This window comes from Macaca nemestrina, chromosome 6 (genome assembly GCF_043159975.1).
Source record: "Macaca nemestrina isolate mMacNem1 chromosome 6, mMacNem.hap1, whole genome shotgun sequence".
Classification (NCBI taxonomy): Eukaryota; Metazoa; Chordata; class Mammalia; order Primates; family Cercopithecidae; genus Macaca; species Macaca nemestrina.
This window is the reverse complement of record NC_092130.1, coordinates 159,069,983-159,092,980: the sequence shown is the minus strand read 5'-3', so window position 1 is coordinate 159,092,980 and position 22,998 is coordinate 159,069,983. Positions and strand designations below refer to the sequence as shown.

Sequence of the window (22,998 nt, the reverse complement as noted above, 5' to 3'; positions counted from 1 at the left end):
TTAATCTAATTTTGACATTTCTTCTGTTTATTGGAGGAGTGAGAAAGCATTGATGTCTTCCCATTTCAGTGTGGTACCTTAGCTCACATGAATGCTCTCAAAAATTAAAAATGAAGTTAAGGCACCCCTAAAGGTCAGGAAACACAGAGATATAATGAGCTTAATTCTCCGTATTGCATATTCTTTCCTGAACAAGAAAGTATTTCTCAAAATACTGCTTTACAGCACCTCATTTAACTTGCCATATGCCTAATTTAAGAAGAAAATTGCCACTGAAACTCCTTATTAACTGTAGTATTTCTGAAAGAATTGCTGATGTAGGCTTACTGTGTTCAATTTTTCAATTTATTAAGTATCTGCTGGGTGTCCACTATACACTATACATTATTCTAGAGATGAGACATATAAAAATAACTAAAGTATGATGCCCATCACTGAAGACTTTAGTTGGGAAGACACGGATAAACAGACTATTTCAATGCCTAAAAGAGAGATAGTAAAGAAGGCTCTGCAGGAGTGCCAAGAGAACACATCAAACGTAAAACCTAGTGCTTCAGGCAATCCTTCTTGCACGTGATATTTGGCTGACATTAGAAGGCTATATGGAAATCATCCAAGAGGAGGTTGAAGCAGAAAAAGTGAGGGGAGGAATAGATGGTGTTTTAGAAAGCTGCAACAGCAGTAGCAAAACCACACAGGTACTGTAGGAAACTGTAAGTTGTTTAGAATTACCATAGAAAACTATCTGAGAAGCACAATGACATGAAAAAAAAAATGAGTGATTTAGGTCAAGGAAAATCTTATACATTATAATTTAAAAACTATTAATTTCTCTATAAGTAGTCCTTGGTGCATGATTTGTATTAGAAACTCTCAAATACAACTGAGAGGAATCACTGGTTTTTAATATATTTTTAATAATTTAAAAATATTTCTAATTTATAATAAAGTTGTAAGAACTGCCAAATAAAATTCCAAATACCTTTCACTTACACTTATTATGTTAATATTTTCCCACATTTACTTTAACACTTTCCCTATGTATAAATACATACTGATATTATGCCAGTTCCATCTGAGAACATCAGACAGATACCACATCCCTCGAGCCCTAAATACTTAATTATGTTTTTCCAAGAACAAAGATGATTCATTTGTCCCAGTATTGGTAATGTAAACATAAGCCACCTGGTTAGGGAGATGAAGAATCATATTTTGAAAATAAGTATTTCCAGACTTTATCTCAGGATAACGCCAATATAGACAAAGGTAAAGCTTCTGTAATTTTAGGTAATTCTGATGCTTATTCTGATTGGAAGCTAATGATCTGAGTGAGTGTTTTGCAGATGCTTTTACCCTCTGTTATAGATATCCTGTGCTTCTGTTTCTTGGGGTGAATTAGATTAACTTCGTTTCCAAACTGACTTCCCCTTACCCCCCTACATACTAGTCTTCCAACTAGCCAGGCAAAAATTGTCAAGTCAAGCTCCACACTGCTTCTATTCCTGTGTTCTTTCTCTATTAGCATAGTAAAAATTCTGCAACATCAGATTCACTGTGTGATGTGTAGGATGTTCTGTGAAATGTCGTGAAGTACATTATCTTGTACCTAGAAGGACTGTGGTGACATTAGAGAAATTCTAAAAGATAAGAGAGCCTAGTGTAGTCATATGCTGCAAAATGTCAAAAAAAGCCCATGAGGCTGGGCTTGGTGGCTCACGCCTGTAATCCCAGCACTTTGGGAGGCTGAGGCGGGCAGATCATGAGGTCAAAATATGGAGACCACCCTGGCCAACATGGTGAAACCCGTCTCTACTAAAAATACAAAAAGTAGCTGGGCATGGTGGCATGTGCCTGTAGTCCCAGCTACTTGGGAGCTGAGGCAGGAGAATCACTTGAACCCTGGGGGCAGATGTTGCAGTGAGCTGAGATCACACCATTGCACTCTGCACTCGAGCCTGGGCAATAAGAGTAAAACTCCGTCTCAAAAAAAAAAAAAAGCACATGAGTATTTGCAGACTCAAGGTTTCAAGTTGTCTGACTTTGGCACCATTAAACTACAGACATGCACTTCATAGAGTCATCAGTTTTTATTCTTTGATTCTTTGATAAACTTTTCTCTTTGATTAGGTTGTTTAATCCATTCCCATTCAACAGCTAATACTGATGTAATGGTATTTGCATTTGCCATTTTGTTTTTTAGGTTTTCTATATTTCTCATGTCTTTTTTGTTTCTCTATTTCTTCTCTACTTCTTTCTTTTACAATAAGTGAGTATTTCTTTAATGATTTTTATTATATCATTTATTTTCTTAGTATCTGCTTTAAATTTTGCCATATATGACTTAACTCATCATATTCACATTCATACTAACTTAATTAGAGTAAAATATAGAAATGTTTCTTCTATATAGTTATGTGCAATAACTGTGTATATTATACCTGTTACATCCATATATGTCACAAGTGCAATAAAACATTGTAATAATTATTAATTTTTATAGTTTTATGTAATGTTTGCATTCTGCCCCTCCTGGTAAGGTATCATGGCCCTTGACTGGTTGCGAAGGGAAGAGAAACCATGTCTTTTTACCGCACCTGCCAGGTGGGCATTTCTATCAAGCAGAGCAAGGATATAGGCATGGGAGAAGGGAGCAGGTTCTGGGTTAAGTGTCACTGTCTTTTGCTATTCTTACCAAGTTTTAGTAGCTTTTCTTGAATAAATTGTTCTTTATGTGCTGCATGCCCTTAGAAAAGTTTCCAGAGGCTGTAAATGAGTGTCTTTTATTTCTTAAAGAAACAAATGTCATTTATTCTTGTTTCACCGTGGAGTGTGTCTACAGACTGCATCCTGCTGCCATTCGTTAAGTGGAAACTCCACTAATTTTTGGAATTCTCTTACTCTTTTCTTGTGAATTCCAGTTAACTTGCATGATATTTTTCAAAGCTTTTCTTTATTTCCATCTTTGAAAATCTCTGCAATGAACAGATCATTCTTTAATGCTAATAATATTCAATTATTATGTAGATGTTGGCAAATATAACACAGCTTGTATACATTTTGTGTATGTGACATGATTATCTTACTTACCCAAAGCTTGTTAAATTTCTTGAGAGCTCTGAGACTAGCTTTTTTCATCTCTGTGTTGTCAAGGACCTGGGATGTTGTTTGTTGTTTTTACATAGCACCTGCCACTTAAATATTGTATTGATTCATTGCACAGATCCTATACTTCCTGTCTATGTAATAGTTACATATTTCTACATCAAGGCAGCATAGTTAGAGCTTTAAGACTGTCTTATTCGGGACAATCAATTATTTCTTGTTTGCTGAGGACTTCCTCAGTTTTTACAGTGAGTGTCCTTAGGACCAGAAAACTCCTCAAGATTTTTCCCAGATAAGATTGGGAAAATTGATCACCTTGTTTATAGTTAATATTTGTAGCATATGTTATAATTCAACAAATTGATTCAAACAGAAGTCTAACTTCATACAGTGAATCACTACATATACAGGTTATGTTTAATTGTAATTTTAGGTATTTTTGATAACAAGTTTAAAATTCAAGAACTTACATAATATATTCATCAAATAATGTGTATATCTCTTAGTTGTGTGTTTCTATATATCAGTCAACCAGGATCCAATATCTTGCAAGCTTAGTAAACATATTTAATTTTTTTGTTCATTCAGTCTAATGCTGAAGTAGAGTTTGCAATACATACATTAACCACCACCTAGATGCAATGAAATATAGCATGAAGCACACTAATTTTTTTTACAGAGAGAACTAGGGTGACATACATTTTATTTATTTACCTTGTGCAATCAGTTTAGTGAGATTCCTTTCCAATATCTAGTCTCCTTACGTTCTATAAAATTTGGAAAACAATACCTACCTAGCAGTGTAACCATGAATGTTGTTATAAAAATGAAATAAGATAAAGTATATGTTGCATAGGGATAGAGTCATGTGTATCAGCGTATGAGTGTGTGAGTGTTCTTTTCCCCCTTTCGCTCTCTCTCCTTCCGTATTATTTTGTATTACTTCCCAGATAAAAATTCTTCCTTACACACACATTTTCTTATCTGGCATCAAGTAGTGGCACACATAACCTTCAGCTAGCTTTCTAGTACTTGAACTATGAAGTTCTCACACAAACTCATAAAGTACAAACCATAAATGTGGTGCTTCTGTTTGACTGTCAGTCGCTACTTTCTGGTATCTAATTTTTAGCTCTGTCACCTTGTGAAATTTGGCAAGCTCCTTTCTCTTCATGTTATCCTCCAATGAAGCTTTATATCTTCTGGAATATGGCTGAAACATATTTGAACAGTTTCTACTCAGCTAAGCATCTTCTCATAGTTAGCCAGGTCTTAGACTACAGGCTTAATACTAGCTCCCGCATCTTCCTGATGCTCTGTCTGTATGTGACTGACTAAATCCTGTGCCTGACTAAAGCATAAATATTTTCTATTGTGATATTTTATCCAGTATAGCAACTGAGAGACATTCATAAGAAAAGACTTTCGATGAACTTGCAATGAAACCATTCCTACATTTTCTGGACAATTTCGGAAAAGATATGGCCCAGTTCTAAAAGGTATAGAAATTTTGAGGAGTTACAACCTCGCAGAGTAAACCATCACGTGTTTCTGCTGCCAGTCTGCAACAGTCTACTTACAATCTAAGGGTAAAATAGTATTGGAATTGCAACTAATCACAATGGTGTAACATGAACTGTGTAATTTAGCTTAACAAATTAGTTTCTATGAGCAAAAGACTTAAACGGAAAGTATGTTTGACTCATCTCATACTTATTTGGTGAATAGATGGGATTTAAATGAAAAAACAATTATATGATTATAATCTGTATATAATAAAATAAATCTAAAGTTCATACAATTATGTAGTGATTGTTGCTGAAAAAAAAGGTTTTAACAGTTGAATAGAAATCAAAAATTAAAACTTTAACCTAGTCTGCGCAGGCCATTTGAGAAAGTTTGGTTTTATTCCTATACTATAAATTAGTTTTCAGAAATGCTTTAAAAATTTTTATTCTATTTATTAGGTAAGCATTTCCCTTAAAATTGTGCTTTTCAATTTGCTTAATAACTTTCTCACCATCAATGGAAACGCTAACTTTGACCCCGTCCCAGTTCTCAACTACATTAAGTGTAAAAAGAACTTCATGGTACAAAATTACTCTGAAAGTATCACACCTCATTGTTTAAACAAGAAACATCTGGTAATAATGATACAGGTCAAGGTAGAAAATGTTATTTTGTTAAGATAATGATAGTAGATCAAAATGTCTTTACTCATATCTCTTCTTAGTTGCCAATGTTTTGTTTTGTCATTTGGAAGACAATTAAAGAAAGTAAATTCAGTTCATTCATTTTAACAAACATTTTACTGAGCACCTAAGCCACCTGCAACAATATGTCAATTGTAATTTCTCCATCAGCAATCACAAATAAATGCCACTATGTTCCTCTCAAACTTTTTAAACTACCAGTTCCTACTTTCCTATCAGTTCCTCTTTTTCTTATCTTCCTCCTCATCTCTACTTTCCCCTTACTAGACTTAAAAGTTGTATCTTAAATGGTTTCGAGGGTTTCTATGGCTTGTTTTAAATGTTTGATGAGAAACTAAATATTTACAAAAGTGTAATCATTTAATAAAAGTAAGTCTTCTGTCTTTAAATTTCCCATTTGTACACACACAATATGATTAAAATAGATCTCTAAAGAAGAAGAAATACACCATAATCTACATAATGTTGAAATTATAATTGTTATATTTGTATTTTCCTCCAAGTTGCTTAAGCTTTCCTCTGCCTTTTTTTTTCTTTTTGGAACAGTCATACATGGTCTTCTCACTCTGTATTGTCTTACAGATCTGGAAGTTAACTTCAAAACTCTCTTCTACCTTGCCATTCTGTTGGTTCATCTGACCGATGTATTTTGTCTTTAACTCAGAGCAAAAATAACCTTATCTTTGACAAGAACTTCTTCTGCCCCCAAAGCTTTAAACCTGTCCTTTGGTTTACTTTGCAGACACCTTGAAGCAGCTTACTGTAATAGAAAGAAAATGAGGTTGAGACAAATAACGATTAAGTCTAGGCTCTGTACTTAATAGCTTTAAACTTCCCAAGTCTCAGTTTTATCACATATTAAAAAATACAGACTGTAATACCTGACTAAATAAGTAAAGAATTTGCTCGGTAAATGTTGGTATCTTCTGCTTAGAAGTATCTTTGACTCTAGACCTTCAGAAGTCCCTTATTCTGGACTTAGTTGTCAGCTCATTTCAATTTTTTTCTTCCCATTCATGTCACAGAACTTTCCTAATTTACTCAAAAATCAAAGGCACCTTTCAGCTTTCCTCATGTTCTCCCCATAAAGACTTGCCAAATCCCTCTAGAGAGCATCTATTACTTCCTTCTTACAAAACTGTACCATTTTTTAAACTTTACTTTCTACCTATTTGAATTGGTATTAACAGTTTCTCTCAAATGAGAATAGCAAAGTAACTATTTTGTGTTGTTCATTATACAGGAAGTTTCTTTCAAGTATGAAGAGTTCCTTACTGAATATACTGTTCTATTTATAATACAGTGCACTTATAGGTGTGAATTGAATTACTTTATCTGACTTTTCTTATTGATAATGTCCGGGTCATACTTCAAGCATGGAATACCTTAATTTACATTTTTGAATATTCAAACGTATTTATTCCGACGTCTTTTTGAGAGAGCCTCATTATAACTATTTTGTTGAACTAAGTCCAACACCTGTTATCCCAGGTCAGCACTGGATTTATTTACTCTTATTAGGTCATGGCCAAATGGCTCTGAAGAACAGTGCCATTTTATGTAGAGTTACTTACCATTTGAAACCCAAATATAGACATCATATTTGAAAGCTTTTATTTTCCTTCTTTTCCTTCTAACTAAGCTTGCATTTTCTGCTTGTGATTCGTCTACTCTTTAGCTAATTTGTGCTCTGAAAATTACTTATATTCTCTTAACTGAGTGCTCTGGAACAGCTTATGAAATGGATTCATTTCTCTTGTTTCCTACTGATCACTGATTATTACAGTATTTTTTGAGAAGAACATTTTATATTTATTGTTTATATATTTAAAGTAACTATTTTAATATATAAATAATGTACAAAATCTCAAACACATGTGACAAAGGGGCTATTCTACAAAGGAAATTAAAGAGAGAAGAAAAAGAGCTAGGATAATTGTACTTATATAGGATACTCTCTCAGTACTTGCACGTAAAGCAACAAAACTGAATCTCTAGCAGGCAAAAGTTAAACCCAAATAGTGCAGGTCAGTAATATAGACTATGTAGACTACAAAGACAAGGACGTTCTCTCATTTGGGGGTAGTTACAAAGAGCATAACAGGGCAGCACAAAAATAGTTCATATCCGGCGGGGTGCGGTGGCTCACGCCTGTAATCCCATCTCTTTGGGAGGCGAGGCAGGTGGATCACCAGGTCAGGAGATGGAGACCATCCTGGCTAACACGGTGAAACCTCATCTCTACTAAAAATACAAAAAAATTAGCCGAGCGTGGTGGGTGCCTGTAGTCCCAGCTACTTGGGAGGCTGAGTCAGGAGAATGGCCTGAACCCGGGAGGGGGAGCTTGCAGTGAGCCGAGATCGCGCCACCGCACTCCAGCCTGGGCGACTGAGCGAGACTCCGTCTCAAAAAAAAAAAAAAAAAAGTTCATAGTCTAACAAATATCTGGACACTTTAGTCATAGAGATTCCCTTAGGTGTATCAATAGAATAATGTAAAATCTACTTGAAAATTAAAGCAAATGCATCATTTCCTATTTCATTGAAATCCTCCTATCCTTCTAAAAATTGGAGTTGTAGATCTGTATCACAAACCCATTGAATTTGGTAAACAGTAAAACGCTTAGTTATGCCTAAATTGTATAAGAACTTTGTAGTTCTCCAGTAAAATAAAGGGAACTTAATCTTACATAATAAGGTATAATATGGTGAGTCCAGCCTGATCAATGTCACTATTGTCATAATCCAATTTAACATTTTTTTCAGGTTTAATTAGGTTGTTGTAATTACCTTTAAACATATGTAAAGTATATATAATACTTTCACGTATATAGTAGGGTCCATAGTTAACATGTTTTAAAATACCAAATATCATATATTTTTACTGCTTTGTGTTCATATTCCAGCCACTTTGCTTAATTTTAATTTTCTTTTCATCAATTGTAGAATTACAAAGCTACTCAAAAATTCAGGTTAGCATTTCAATTAAATTTAAGTAGCAGAGTGATTAGTAGCGTAACCTTTGAAATTTGGCAGCCTTTGTTTAAATCGTTTTCTTATTCTTTCTGAAGACATAATATGATCTTGGGCCTCAGTGTCCCACTCTGTCAACTAATGTCAGCTTCAGTGTTTAAACAAATCTGAGCAATGTGCTAAGCTCAGTACCCAGCACAATTTAGCTCTTACAATGTTACTATATGTAGATAATTGGTTGCTACTGACATAAGTAAAAGTGAACATGTTTATCTTGTTACATATTATTTGCGATAGTTCCTTGTACATTGACCGTCAGTGAGTTGGTCATTTGAAGAGGAAGCAAAATAACTTTATTTACAGAGAAACATGTAATTCTCCATCATTTAGTATATAATAACAAATTCTGAAGGGATATATTCTTAACCATTCAGTTCGTGTAAATTTGAGGGGAATGCTATTTTTTTTCCAGTGCAAACAAAATAAGCATGTATGCTAGCAAAGGTGTCAGGTTTGTTTAATATTGTCAAGTACAGATAGAATTCCACTCTAAAAGGCAGATTCACATGGGCCAATAACTTGATAACAGCATGTCTAAAGCATATATACTCAACTGTCTCACTGGGGATAGATTTTGCTGAGTTTGTGTGCAATGGCTCCCCAAAGAGATTAAGGAGAGATTAAAGATAGGGAAATTAAGTTATTGATAAATTTTAAGATTCAGAACTCATATAAAGACATTTGAAGATGTGGTCTACCAAAACTCAACTCTTCTCAGTTCTATTTCTTCCAATTAAAATAGTTAACCTCTATTTTATCTCCTTCATCCTAGACTTCTGCCATCTTGGATATCAGAAGGGTATGTATATTTTATATACATACTTCTCCCATTTCCCAGTGTCTTCTTCATGTCCTTCATATCCACTGAAACCACCATATTGAACCCTGTCATGGTACTTAACAAAATTTTACTTAGGACACAAATACATATAATGTGAAAAATGAAAAGATACCTGAGAGTTGGGACTATACTGAATAAGGTTTCATATACTACGTGCAAGATTAATTTAATTTTAAATATTTTCTTGATGTAAAAGATATATTCTAGTGTATAATGCAATGTACTAATAAAATACAGTGTGCATATATATGTGTACATGTGCATGTGAGTTTTTTCAAATCTAATATAGGTAGATCTATATCTAGATGTGTAAATGTAATGTCTTTTTTTCTTAAGTTCTCATACACCTGGGTGTTCTGGCATGATCTTTATGGGGATTAACCTCTGTTAGCAAATTGTAGTCCAGTTGATCTCTATTTTCTTAGCAAATTTTCTTCTCTTTCTTGTTTGCTTTTTTTTTCGTTTTTCTTTAAAGTAAAATGATTTCTCAGTTTCTTTGCTTCTAGAAGTGGAGTTAATACAAGCTAAATCCCATCAGCACACTTACAAAGAGACTTCATGCAAAAACCAACTTCAGAGAAATAATTCTCTTGTGGGTCCTAAAGACTCAGTTGTGAAAAAGATGAATAGGGCAAAATCCCCAGAGATTAATATATTCAGCTACCCCTGAAGTTTCTAAATTCTACATCTCCTTTTATTGGTTTGTTTATCTCTGAGTTTCTTAGAGGTATTCCATATCAAACCCTCTCTGCTTTTTCTTTTCATGTCCATCAATTTGTACAAAAATATCTAATTTTTTTTTCATTTAACATTCTAGCTTAGCCTAGCCTACCTTAAACCTGCTTGAACAACTTATTTTAGCCTACATTTGGACAAAATCATCTAGCGCAAAGCCTGTCTTATAATAAAGTGTGGAATATCTTATGTAATTTATTGAATGCTGAACTGAAAGGGGAAAAAGGAATCAATGTATAGGTACTCAAAGTATGGTTTCTACTGAATGCATATCAATTTCATAGCACTGCCAAGCGAAAACATTGTAAGATGAATCTTTACGAGTCAGGAAACAATCTGTACACTTTTAAATTGTACTCTTAACCACTGTAATTTTGAGTTTATATATGCAAGTCTACATACATAAAATAGATCTACTTTACATCATCATTCTGTTATTATTTAATACTTTTGACATGGATGAAAATTAAAAAATCAATTTTTAAAATTTTATAAAAAATATGATTAAGTTCTATTTTAAAATTTATTCCAAAGATAGCAGACTTTTACAGGTTTGGAACAAAAGAAAAGTGGTACATATTGAACAAAATTACCCACTGAAATCTTTCTGTAACCCAAATCAATAATACTCAAAGTAAACGATACCTTTCAATGTAACTGGATAATCAACAGTTTTAAATTTCTAAACTCAAGAACTTGCTGTTATGAAAAGCCCCTGCATCACTACTGGTGGATATACTTAATCCAATCTCATTTGACTCACTAGGAATTGTTTCTGGGAACTATATAATAGCAGTGTTCACCTCAAAGAATATACAGCATTAGAGACAAGAAATCAGTGCATCAAAAGGCAAAGGCTAGAAAAGTAAAGAATAACTAGAAATTAAGCTGGGGCCGAAGGTTGAGAGTAAGGAACCAGACATGGTGTGTTTGCTAGTCATGAAACCTAAGAGAACCTTTCTTCAAAATGGGATCAGTCCTTGGTTATGGCATTGATGTGGTTCTTGGCTGTGCTTAGTGATGATAATGATGATGATGATGAAGAAGATGATGAAGATGATGATGATAAAATACCCAAGGTCCTAAATTAATACCTTGCATAATAACTCTGTGAAAAGATAATTAAGTAAAGGAAAACAAAACAAACAGCATATCTAAACATGTCAAGTAATTTTACACTTTCATTCTCAGTTTTCACAACGTATTTTCACTCTCATTCTTAAGTGAGTAAACACATTTTCAGAACAAGGAAAGATGATGCCTCATACCCCATGTTTCCTTAGCTGACATTATTCAAGTTTGTTGTTCACTCCAAGGACATGGAACAAAGACAGGTTTCAGTTGATTCAAAAACAGCTCTGTCTTTTGACAACCCCTTGCGGGGATCAATTAGATCCATCTGTGTCAAGTGGGCCGACTGCTACTCATTAGAAGTAAGACATGGTACACTACTTTATTTGATATAAAGTAGCACTTGTCAGATACTAGTTACTGTGACATAAAAAGTACAAAATAAAAAACACACTTATAGCAGGAGAATTTCTTTCATGTTAACCTTCCTTTGTTCCTTACATCAGGGTCTTGACTCTAATAATTTTCTTGAATTTGGAAGGTGTATCTTTACCTAATAATGTTTTTTACTTAGGAACTTTTTGATTTTTCTAGTTCTTAAGTATTGCATTAAAATCATGTTTTTCTTAATATTTTGGCCTCATCATTCTTTTATAAGTCTTCAAAATAGAACATACAGTAAATTAAACAACATAGCATGTTCTCTAATCTAGGTACAGAGTTTCTCTATGTAAATTCTTATTTATTGATCTGCAGAGAGTTTCAATTAATCTTATTTACCTTTTAATTATTTTTGTTACAACCTTCAATATTCTTTCAATAACTGTTCATATTTTTAAAAACTGGTAAATCCATTCACCAGGCATCTCCTACTTTTGTAATTATCAACAGAACATCCAAGGGCTTCAGAAATAAAAGACTGATAAATAATGTTAGGGTAATACATAATAATTACCAAGGCAGAAGATTTTGGAGAATACCTCAACAAATACTGAATGTATATGTGGATGTGTGTGTGTGTGTGTGTGTCTGTGTGTGTGTATGTGTCTGCATATAGCCTTATAAATCATATATGGTTTTCTGGAACTTAACTGGAAGTGAATCATGTTGTAATATAGACATGTAAAACAATAGTTTGAATCCAGTGAGTAAACTGTTTAGCATTCAGTCTGAAATGTAGGGATGTTCAGTAATTGTTATACTTACTTCTTTTTAAAAGACAGATGAGTTTTTTTAGAGTTTTCTCCTGGTTACAGTTTCTCTTCAAGAATAAAAGCATTTGTTATGGACTGAATGTTTATGTTTCCCCAAAATTCCTATGTTGAAATCCTAATGTCCAATGCATGATATATGGATATGGGCCTTTGTGGGGGTAATGAGGTCATGAGGGTGGAGTCCTCATAAATAGGATTAGTGCCCTTCTAACCGAGACACCAGACAGCTCTCTTTCTCTTTCTGCTGTGTGGATACAAGAACATGACTTTCTGCAGAATAGAAACCAGGCCTTTATTAGAAAATGCATCTCTTGGCACATTGATCATAACCTTTCCAGCTTCCAGAAACAAGAGACATGTATATTTGTTGCTGAAGCTACTCCATCTACCGTAATTTGTTATAGCAGCCTTAAGTGACTAAGACAGAAATTGGTACCAAGCAGTAGGGGTGCAGCTATAAAAAATACCTAAAAATGTAGAAGTGGCTATGAAACTGGGTAATGGGTACAGGCTGGAAGAGTTTTGAAGTGCTAAAATTATGAATGTTCAAGGATATTCTGTTAAAGGTTCAGAGAGAAAAGAGAACTGTAGAGAAAGACTCTGTCTTCCCAAAGAACATCTAAACAATCCTAAACAGAATGTTGGTAGATATATGGATGTAAAAGCCATTCTGATATGTTATCAGAGAGAAATAAAGACATGTTATTAGAAACTAGAGGAAAGATAGTATTTGTCATAAAGTGGCAAAGCACTTAGGTGGGTGGTGTTCATGTTCTAGTATTTTGTGTAAAGAAGGACTTTAGAGTGATGAAATTAGATATTTAGCTGGGGAGATTTTTAAGCAAAGTGTTAAAGGAGTAGCTTGGTTCCTCACAACTCCTTACAGTAAAATGTGAAATAAAAGAAATTAAACAAAGATGAATTTTTTAAGTAAAAAGAAACCAAAGCTTAAGAACTTGGAAATATCTCAACCCATCTGTGTTCCAAAATAATGAGAAAGTGTGTTTAGAAGAGAACATTAAGGGTTGATAGATAGACCAATTACTTAATAAGAAGATTTGTATAGGTGCGAACCATGAACTTCATCCACTATTTCAGAAAAAGCCAGGAAAACAGATGATATTATAATAGCAGAAACACTGCCAGCTGGTACCGAAGGAAAGAGAAATGCGGTAAAATGAAAGAAGATCATCAAACTTCTTCAGCTCCGTTAAACAGCATCACATAACTCTTCAGCTATGAGCATTCATAATTCTCCAAATCGAGGGAAGAATTCCAAATCACCCCAATAGTGATTTGATGTCACCAGGCTTGTGGAATGGCTGCTTCCATAATGATTTCAAACATTGGGCTCAATGCCTAGAAGAGACATTGGGGTAGAGTCACCCAGTGGAGCACTGAGGGTGTGACCACTGCACATGACCACTACTGCAGAGAGCCACAGCCTGGGTGATGCCCCTCTGAGTGTGGGAGGTTATGGTGCCACCCTAGTGAGTCCAAAAGTGGGACATCCATTCTAGTGGACCTGCAAAGTGAAGAATTGATCTAGAGAAAAATTATGTTTGACACTAAGGTTTGATGGAGTTTCCACTGTTAGGTTTTGGACTTACATTGGACGTCTCACCCCTCTCTTCTTTCCTCTTTCTCCCTCTTGGAATACGAATATCTTCACCATTGTATTTTGGAAACACGTAACTTATTTGGTTTCACAGATTCACAGCTGGAGAGGAATGTGGCCTCAGGATAAACTGTATCTTTTGTCTCACATTTGTTTGCTTTAGATAATATTTAGATGACACTTTGGATTTGAGTTAATACTGGAAGAAGTTGAGAGTTTTGGGGCTCTTAGGATGGATGCACTTTGCATGTAAAAAAGGCATAAATTTGGGGTGGGCAGAATTGGAATCTTATGAGCTGATATGTATCCCCCCAAATTCACATCTGGCAATCTTAAACCTCAATGTGATAGTATTAAAAGATGGGGCATTTGGGAGGTAATTAGTTCATTAGGATGGAGCCCTCATGAAGTTATTTTTACCATTACAAAAGGGACTATAGAGAGAGCTCTCTTTCTCTTTCTCCAGTGTCTGGAAACAAGGAGAAGATGACCACCTGCTGAAAAGGAAGCAGGTCCTCACCAGACGCCAGATCAGCTGGTCCCTTGATCTTGGACTGTCTAGCCTCCAGAACTGTGTTTGTAGCTTAAGTCACTCAGCGATATGGTTTGGCTCTGTGTCTCCACCAAAATCTCATCTCGAATTATAATCCCTACATGTTGAAGGAGGGTCCTAGTTAGTAGGTGATTGACTCACGGAGGTGGTTCCCCCATGCTTTTCTCATGATAGTGAGTGCGCTCTCACAAGATCTGATTATTGTATAAGTGTTTGACGGTTCCTCCTTCACACGTTGTCTTTTGCCTGCTGCCATGTAAGATTCGCCTGCTTCCTTTTCCGCCATGATTGTAAGTTTCCCGAGGCCTCCCCAGCCATGTGGAACTGCGATTCAATTAAACCTCTTTACTTTTTAGATTACCCAGTCTCAGGGCAGTTCTTTATAGCAGTGTGAAAGCAGACTAATACATCCAGTATGCATTAATGGATTATAGCAGCTAGAGCTGACTGAGGTAGTATTCATGTAACTACAGGTGATGGATTCAGATAAATTCAAAGAGCAAGTTGCCTATGCTCTCAAGCCATTTCGTGAGATTTCACTATATGCAATTACTGTGTTAAGGATACCACTGAAAACTTGATCCATTGTTTTAATCTTTACTTACCATATGGTGTAAAATCTTACAAGATATTTGTCTGTTGTATGTCAATAGAAGAGAGTGTTTTGCTTTAAAAACCTACTTAATGTTTTCTTATTTTGGTTCTTGCATATCAAGCTTCAATCATTTAGGGACAGAAGATTCAGAAACAAATCTCATACTTGTCTTTTAATCCGTTTCCCAACAGCTGTAGGCATGCAGCAGAAAATTCAAGCATACAATAGAATGAATGGGGGAAAAAAGTTCTCAAAACATACTGCTGGGTCAATGTATAAGTGAGGAAAAGGGAAATTGCATTGTCTTGATAGTACTAGTGGAATTTATGTGTTGAGAGAGTGGGAGAGAGATGAGCAGGAAGCAGTTCCTTGCAAAGTGTGTGCTTTGAGCAATTTCATAAATTCATTTTACTCTACGACTGACTCTAACTGTGCCTCTACTCATTTCACCTCAAACCCAGCAGACATGTTTTACACACTGGAAAAATGACATGCAAATTGCAATAACTTTTTCAAACACTAACTTTGTATAAGGGGTCAGAAAGTTTAGACTAATTATAAAATGTATTAAATGTCTATTATACTCTAGGCACTTCCAAAGTATCTTAATATCACTAATTATGAGAATCATTCTCTAAAAGGTTATATTATTAAATCCCATTTCTACATGAAGAGTTGAGATTTGTTACCTTGAGTGACAGGAGAATCAGACCTCTAGTGGTTGTAACGCCACTAGTAAACATTGTTGCAATACTTGATAATGTGTTTTCCCCCAAAATCCTATATCACTTCCTCTATTCTTATGTTAAGTTTTATGTTTTCAAGCATCATATTCTATAATTAAATCATCATGCAGTTTTGGACAGATAATTGGTTTTCTTGTTTTTGTTCTTGTTTTGTTTTGTTTTCCTGAGACGTAGAAAAGAAAATGTTTCCTTTTCTCACCTAACAGCACTGCTGCCTACATCCAGGTCTTGAGCAGTGACAGCGCCAATGATCGTCCCGACCGGAGTGTCTTCGTAAACCTCCATGGTGTAGAGCGGCTTGCTGAAAACCGGCGGCTCATCTACGTCCAGCACGCTGATCTTCACCGTCGCTGTGTCTTTAAACGGGCCCGCCGAGTGAAACCGGTGGTCAAGGTGAAGGTTGGAAGCCTCAACTTTGAAAGTGTATGCCTTCTTCGTTTCAAAATCTAAAGGCTGTAGCGAGGACAAATTAAGAATAAGGAGTACATTTATGTAGAATGTGACAGAAAGGGTCAACATTACTTCAGAGCAATTTGCAAGTTATTACCAATTGTATTGGTTTAAAATTTTCATTTTTCTTCATAATTAGTGGGTAAGGGCAGTACAAGGAATTTTTATTTTTTTATTTTTTTGAAAGTCTCTTCCTCTCGCCCAGGCTGGAGCTCAGTGGCGCGATCTCGGCTCACTGCAACTTCCGCCTCCTCCGGGGTTCAAGCGATTCTCCTGCCTCAGTCTCCCGAGTAGCTGGGATTACAGGCGCGCGCCACCATGCCCGGCTAATTTTTGTGTTTTTAGTAGAGACAGGGCTTCAACATGTTGGCCAGGCTGGTCTCTAATTCCTGACCTCAGGTGATCCACCCACCTCGGCCTCCCAAAGTGCTGGGATTACAGGCGCAAGGTAAACATTTTAAGAAAAGAATCACCTCCATGTAGAAGTTTCTGGGTAACTTGTAAAGATCATCAGTTGCAAATGTTTTTTTTTTTTTCCTTAAAAATCACATCATTTACATGCAGACATACATGCTAGGTAGGGTTTAATCATTTTACATGAGCAAAGTTAAAACAGCAAGAGAACAGATGTTCAGGGAAGCATTTCTCTGCTCTTATCCAATACTGACATCTAGTGGAACAAAGCAATGATTAAAAAAAAACTGAATAAAAATGAAATAGGATCATTGAAGATATTCCAGATTCTAGCTGCAAATTTGGTATTGGAAAAGTGGTCCCATGAAAACTCCATATTTTGTTGTCTTATTTTATGGCATCTTATATTAAACACTTTTGGATGTCTACATCTTTTCTTTTTTTTACTAGTAAATGTCTGTATCAGTATTTAAAAGCATACATATTGCTAATTTAAAAATAGTTTTGCTTTTTGTGTGTTCTCAGAACCGTATATATAAATTATGGGCACTGTAACACATCATCAATACACATTACCAAGAATTGGGGCTTTCAGTATCAATATATATGACCAAATTAGAAAAGGCTGTGAAACATAATATAATATAGGAAGTCATTTTCTATGGAGTCACGGATGCTCAATTTTAGCTTATCACTGCTTACTTGCACCCTCACTGTAAACATTAATTTTATGTCTGCAATAACTGAAAATATACTATTCCTGAAATATGGTGCTGCTGTGGTGCTTTGTTTAAGTGATAATTTTAAGGTCAATGGCACTGGCCTCTCATCATCTAAGAAAATCTGAGACAGCACGAATTTAACATTAACATAGTGATTTTCTAGGACCTTTAAAAATTTCTGTTTTCTAAAGGAATTCCCTCAAGTCTGATTCCAATGAGTTGCTAATTGTAGCGTCAGTACCTGTTTCTTTACTGTAGTACACCTGGGGAAAATAAAGGAAGGATATTTTTCTCCTTCTAAGATATGATTGTTTTATGCATTTCCTCTGAGGAACAAAAACGAAAAAAAATCAGTTTTAATTCTTCAAAAACTCTCACAATTTCATGGAATTTATTGTAACAAAATAGCAATTTCACTTGAATATGACATCATTCTCTTTCACCGTACCTTTTTATGCAGCAGGAACTATATTTATTAATTCCCTATAGGTATTCCTTTTATTTATCATACTTTTATTCATGTGTTTACCTGCTTTGTAATCAATGCTTTCTTTTTACCTTTCTATATTTTAATTTGCTCACCTCATACCTGTTAACTTATAATACTGATCTCCTTTCATTTTCATGTTTCCCCTGTTAGAAATTTTGATTTCTCTTAATACCTATATAAGCAAAGAATAGTACGCATAAGATGCGATGGTTGATCATATGGCCTTTGATTACTATATACTTTAACTTTGAACCAAGGATGATGATAGTCCCTCCCTATAACTGATCCCCTCCTTGTTCCTGGGCCAAAACCACGTCTGTAAAACTAAAGAAAGGCCACAAGATTAGGATTATGACAGTGGCCTGAATTCTGCTAAAACATAGGTAGTTTCTATAATCTGTTACTGCTCAAGAATCATGTGATTAGAGGTCACAAGATTTGTAACTTCCCTAATTGCCCCTACAGATTACATCACTATTGCAGAATGTAAGATTGGTCTTTTGAGATGTTTTTCACTCTAACCCCACCCAGATTTGTGGCATATGACTCAAAGAGTCCTATGGCTCCCTGCCCAGAGATGGACTCAGCATGGGGGGACTATATTTTACACCCTTACGATGTCATCCCCAACCAATCAGCAGCACCCATTTGCTAGTCCCTTGCCCATCAAACTATCCTTGAAAAACCTTAACCTCTGGGCCGATCTGAGTAACAACTCTATCTTCTGCATGGCTAGCCTAGTGTCAGGTAAGCTCTTTACTGCAGTCCCGTGGTCTCAGTGAATTGGTTTTGTCTGTGCAATGGGCAGGAAGAGCCCATTGGGGTATTACAGCACCACTTTCTCTGTTCTTACTTTGCTGAAATCCAGGTCACAAAAAACTAAATGAAATGTTAAATGCCAAAGGATTTTCTCATTTCAAAGGGAAATAAGCAATTTTTGGGATAAATTATAAGAGAATAGCTGCCTGGGCTCTTCCAGGGCTCCTCACGCTTCCAGATAATGTTGAGTGGAAACGGATAGCTATGGTTATAGATATTTTGAGGAATTTGAAAAAATGATAGTTGCAGCAGGCAGAATTCTAAGATGCTCCCAATATTCCTGCCCCCAATGACCTATACTCTGTGTGCAATGACTCTGCCATTGATTGTGTGAGAGGCCTGTAAATTAAATGATATCTCACTCACATAAACTTATTAAGTTTTATGGCAACATAAGTTGTGCAGATATAATTAGGGTCCCTAATCACTTGACATTGAGTTCATTAAGAGATATTTTACTTGAGAGGTGTGACCCCTTAAAAGAAACGGGTGATGCAGATGTCTAGGAATGTTATATCTGAAAAAAAGAGAGAGGATCGCCCAATGATGCTCCTTTGATCAGCCTAAAGCTTGAATACTGTGTTTTGTTAAAGAAATCAGACTCAAGAAAAGACAACTTGTTGCAAGACTAGAATGATAAAATATTACCAAAGTCAAAAAATAAGAAACCACTACAATTACTGAGTGTGTTTAGATGGAATGAAGAAGATCAAGGCAAGGAAAGACACACATTTTCAAATACTTGAAGGGTCATTGTGTTGATATTACTTAGGATTATTCTTTATGCCTCTGAGTGGTAAATTAATAGAAATTTGAGTTATTAAGAAGAGTAATTTAGGTTAGAAAAAGGAGAAATCCTCTAATAAATAAAATCATTCTATAGTGAATTTAAACACACACACACACACACACATGTAGATGTTTTACGAGGTGGCAAGGCTTGAGATGCATACTGTGAGGATGGGAAAATGAAAACATAAATAAGACTTGCCTTTCAATTCATTCAAAAAATTAAAGAATATTGCCATCTTGCTTAATGAATGAGTTTGAAGAAGTACCAAGTTCTCTATAACTACATGTGTTTAAAAGAAATTGAATATGTTAGAAGCTGTCAGAGAGAGAATGATGTATAAGATAGAAGCGTGCACTAGCTAATTCAAATTAAGGAACGTATAAAAATATATTTTCTGTTTTTCCAAACTCTAAATGCTCTATAAGTGTTAAACAACGTAAGTTGTCTATGATAGATATCCTTAACTTATAGTATAAGAATACTGTGATTTTTATCACCTTAGGGTTCCTTTTGCCTAGAAAGCAAATTGAGCTGATCTGGCTCATACTAACTCCCTTTTTTTAGGCAAAAATTAACTTCTATCTTAGAATGTAAACGTTACTACCAATCATTCCCCATTTCCCTCTCTATTTTCTCACATGTGGAAATACTTCCGATTACCTATATGAGTTGGCAAATTCTTTCTAGATAAGATCTTAATTTTTTTTCCCTACTTGATTACACACTACTGTTAGCTGGATAATCTTGACTCTCTACTGGTAACTCCTTTTCAAGCCAGACACAAAAGGAGAATTTTGAAACCTTTAAAAGAGATGAGATGTATTCCATGCCTTTTAAGAACCTCTGACCTATCACAGCAGGCAAATATCTGGTTGTCAGGGAGATAGAGTGAGATAAAAGAATCCTTCTGTACATACACATTTTTGCAGCTGAAAACTTATAGCCTGTAGTGATCAAAGAACGAAAGAAAATTGTAAGAGAAATGCCACCACAGTCTCCTAGGTGGACTTAGTTCTTCGTGACCCTGACCTTTAGGCAATCCCACTTTACAAAATGGTATATAGCTCAGAAAGGGCAAAGAGAATCAGCAGTGATCCCTCTCTAATTGACTTCACCTACCCATCTGACTGACTACCTTCCATTTTTGCAGGGAATGAACTCTAGTTTCACAATCAATAAAAATCCCAGCATTTGAAATAAATATAGAATAAATAGGATTCCTTTCAGTGCTAGAAAATGAATCATATTCTACAATAGACATACATTATTGTGAAGCTGAACTAATTTATCTCTTGCACAATAAACAGAAAACTTTGTGGCACTGCTTGGAGCCCATTTAATGGTTATGAATCTTTCCAAGGGGCAGAAATGATTGACTAAAGAGAATGTAGTTGAGCAGCTTCTTTCTCTTTAGGTTGTTTCTATAAGGGAAGATTAGTGGCACCAGAATGTTCAGGAAACAATTCATCTTATCGAATTGTGCAGTAAGAACCACAACTATAGAGAAATAAAGTATGATATACTCAGTTGCTCTCCAGAGATTCAACGGAGGAATTGGGGAAGGGGGGAGTTTTGCTTCTTTGTTTTTTGCCACTGAAGGAAATAAAAAATATTTTACCCCCAAATGTATTTCTCTGATGGATTTTGAAATGTCTGCCACAGGGCCAGAAAATATAAGTGGACTTGCAAAGCTGTCTTTTGTGGAAGAAAAATTGCATCTGTAAAGAATTTCCATTAATGTAGGCAGGTCTTTTCTATGCCTTTCCCAGACCGAGGAGCCAATGAGAGCCTGACAGTTTTAAAAGTCTGAAAATAAATAAGTATCACCGATTTTCTCTGAGCGAGGTTTCATTTACATAACAAGTGGCTTTGCTAACCAAGCCACTTCCTTTCTCCCTCTCATAACCTTTCTTGCCACTAAACCTGATTTACCAAGACAACCTGATTTTGTCCATGCTTTGGGCCACCATTCTTTCTGTAACCTTGAGATGGTAATTAGATTCTGTAACTTATTGGAAAATTGGGTCTTCATTCTGAAGGCGCCTGTGTATACATGTTAAATAATTTGTTTGCCTTTTATTATTAATCAATCTGCCTCATGTCAGTAATTTTTCAGCAAACCTTTTGTGGCCCAAGAGGCTATGCCTCCCACACGGAAAACACCTTTGCAAAGATTATGACAGTGAGGGAAGTCTAGCATGGCAGACGCCATCTTGCTTTGAGCCTCACAGGCTTAAAATCTTTGCTCATTCCTTGGCATAGCCCAAGCTAACCATGGAATTTAGTTTATACTTTAACTTTGAACCAAGGATGATAATAGTCCCTCCCTATAACTGATCCCCTCCTTGTTCCTGGGCCAAAACCACGTTTACAAAACTAAAGAAAGGCCACAAGATTAGGATTATGACAGTGACCTTAATTCTGCTAAAACATAGGTAGTTTCTATAATCTCTTACTGCTCAGGAATCATGTGATCAGAGGTCACGAGATTTGTAACTTCCCTAATTGCCCCTACAGATAACATCACGATTACAGAATCTAAGATTGGTCTTTTGACATGTTTTTCACTCTAACCCCACCCAAATTTGCGGCATACGACTCAACTAGTCCTATGGCTCCCTGCCCAGAGATGGACTCAGCACGGGGGGACTATATTTTACACCCTTACGATGTCATCCCCAACCAATCAGCAGCACCCATTTGCTAGTCCCTTACCTATCAAACTATCCTTGAAAAACTTTAACCTCTGGACCTTCAGTGAGACTGATCTGAGTAACAACTCTGTCTTCCACATGGCTAGCCTAGTGTCAGGTAAGCTCTTTACTGCAGTCCCATTGTCTCAGTGAATTGGTTTTATCTGTGCAATGGGCAGGAAGAGCCCATTGGGGTATTACAGCACCACTTTCTCTGTTCTTACTTTGCTGAAATCCAGGTCACAAAAAACTAAATGAAATGTTAAATGCCAAAGGATTTTCTCATTTCAAAGGGAAATAAGCAATTTTTGGGATAAATTATAAGAGAATAGCTGCCTGGGCTCTTCCAGGGCTCCTCACGCTTCCAGATAATGTTGAGTGGAAACGGATAGCTATGGTTATAGATATTTTGAGGAATTTGAAAAAATGATAGTTGCAGCAGGCAGAATTCTAAGATGCTCCCAATATTCCTGCCCCCAATGACCTATACTCTGTGTGCAATGACTCTGCCATTGATTGTGTGAGAGGCCTGTAAATTAAATGATATCTCACTCACATAAACTTATTAAGTTTTATGGCAACATAAGTTGTGCAGATATAATTCGGGTCCCTAATCACTTGACATTGAGCTAATTAAGAGAGATTTTACTTGAAAGGTGTAACCTAACCAGGAGACCCCTTAAAAGAAAGGGGTGATGCAGATGCTTTTTGTCCTGCCTTATAAGATGTAAATTTGTCATTATAGGAGATTATATGGCAAGTGCTCAAGGGGTGCCTGTGGGAACTGAAACCTGATATTTGGCAAGAGCTAACAAAATTGTCATAAGAGCCACAAGGAAGTAGTAATTACCACAAAAACAAAACAAAACACACACACACAATGACAATACAAAA

The 22,998-nt window shown here is 35.7% G+C and overlaps 1 protein-coding gene across 7 annotated transcripts in view; it reads right to left on the bottom strand.

The window, feature by feature from the left end:
* Window positions 1-22,998, bottom strand: part of LOC105472967 (cadherin 12) — a 1,136,463-nt gene that overhangs the window by 47,922 nt on the left and 1,065,543 nt on the right. For all 7 annotated transcript variants that reach the window (XM_071099074.1, XM_071099075.1, XM_011726552.2 and 4 more), the window contains one exon: window positions 15,923-16,176. In XM_071099074.1, coding sequence (XP_070955175.1) covers window positions 15,923-16,176 — 254 coding nt within the window. The remainder of the gene's footprint in view (window positions 1-15,922; window positions 16,177-22,998) is intronic.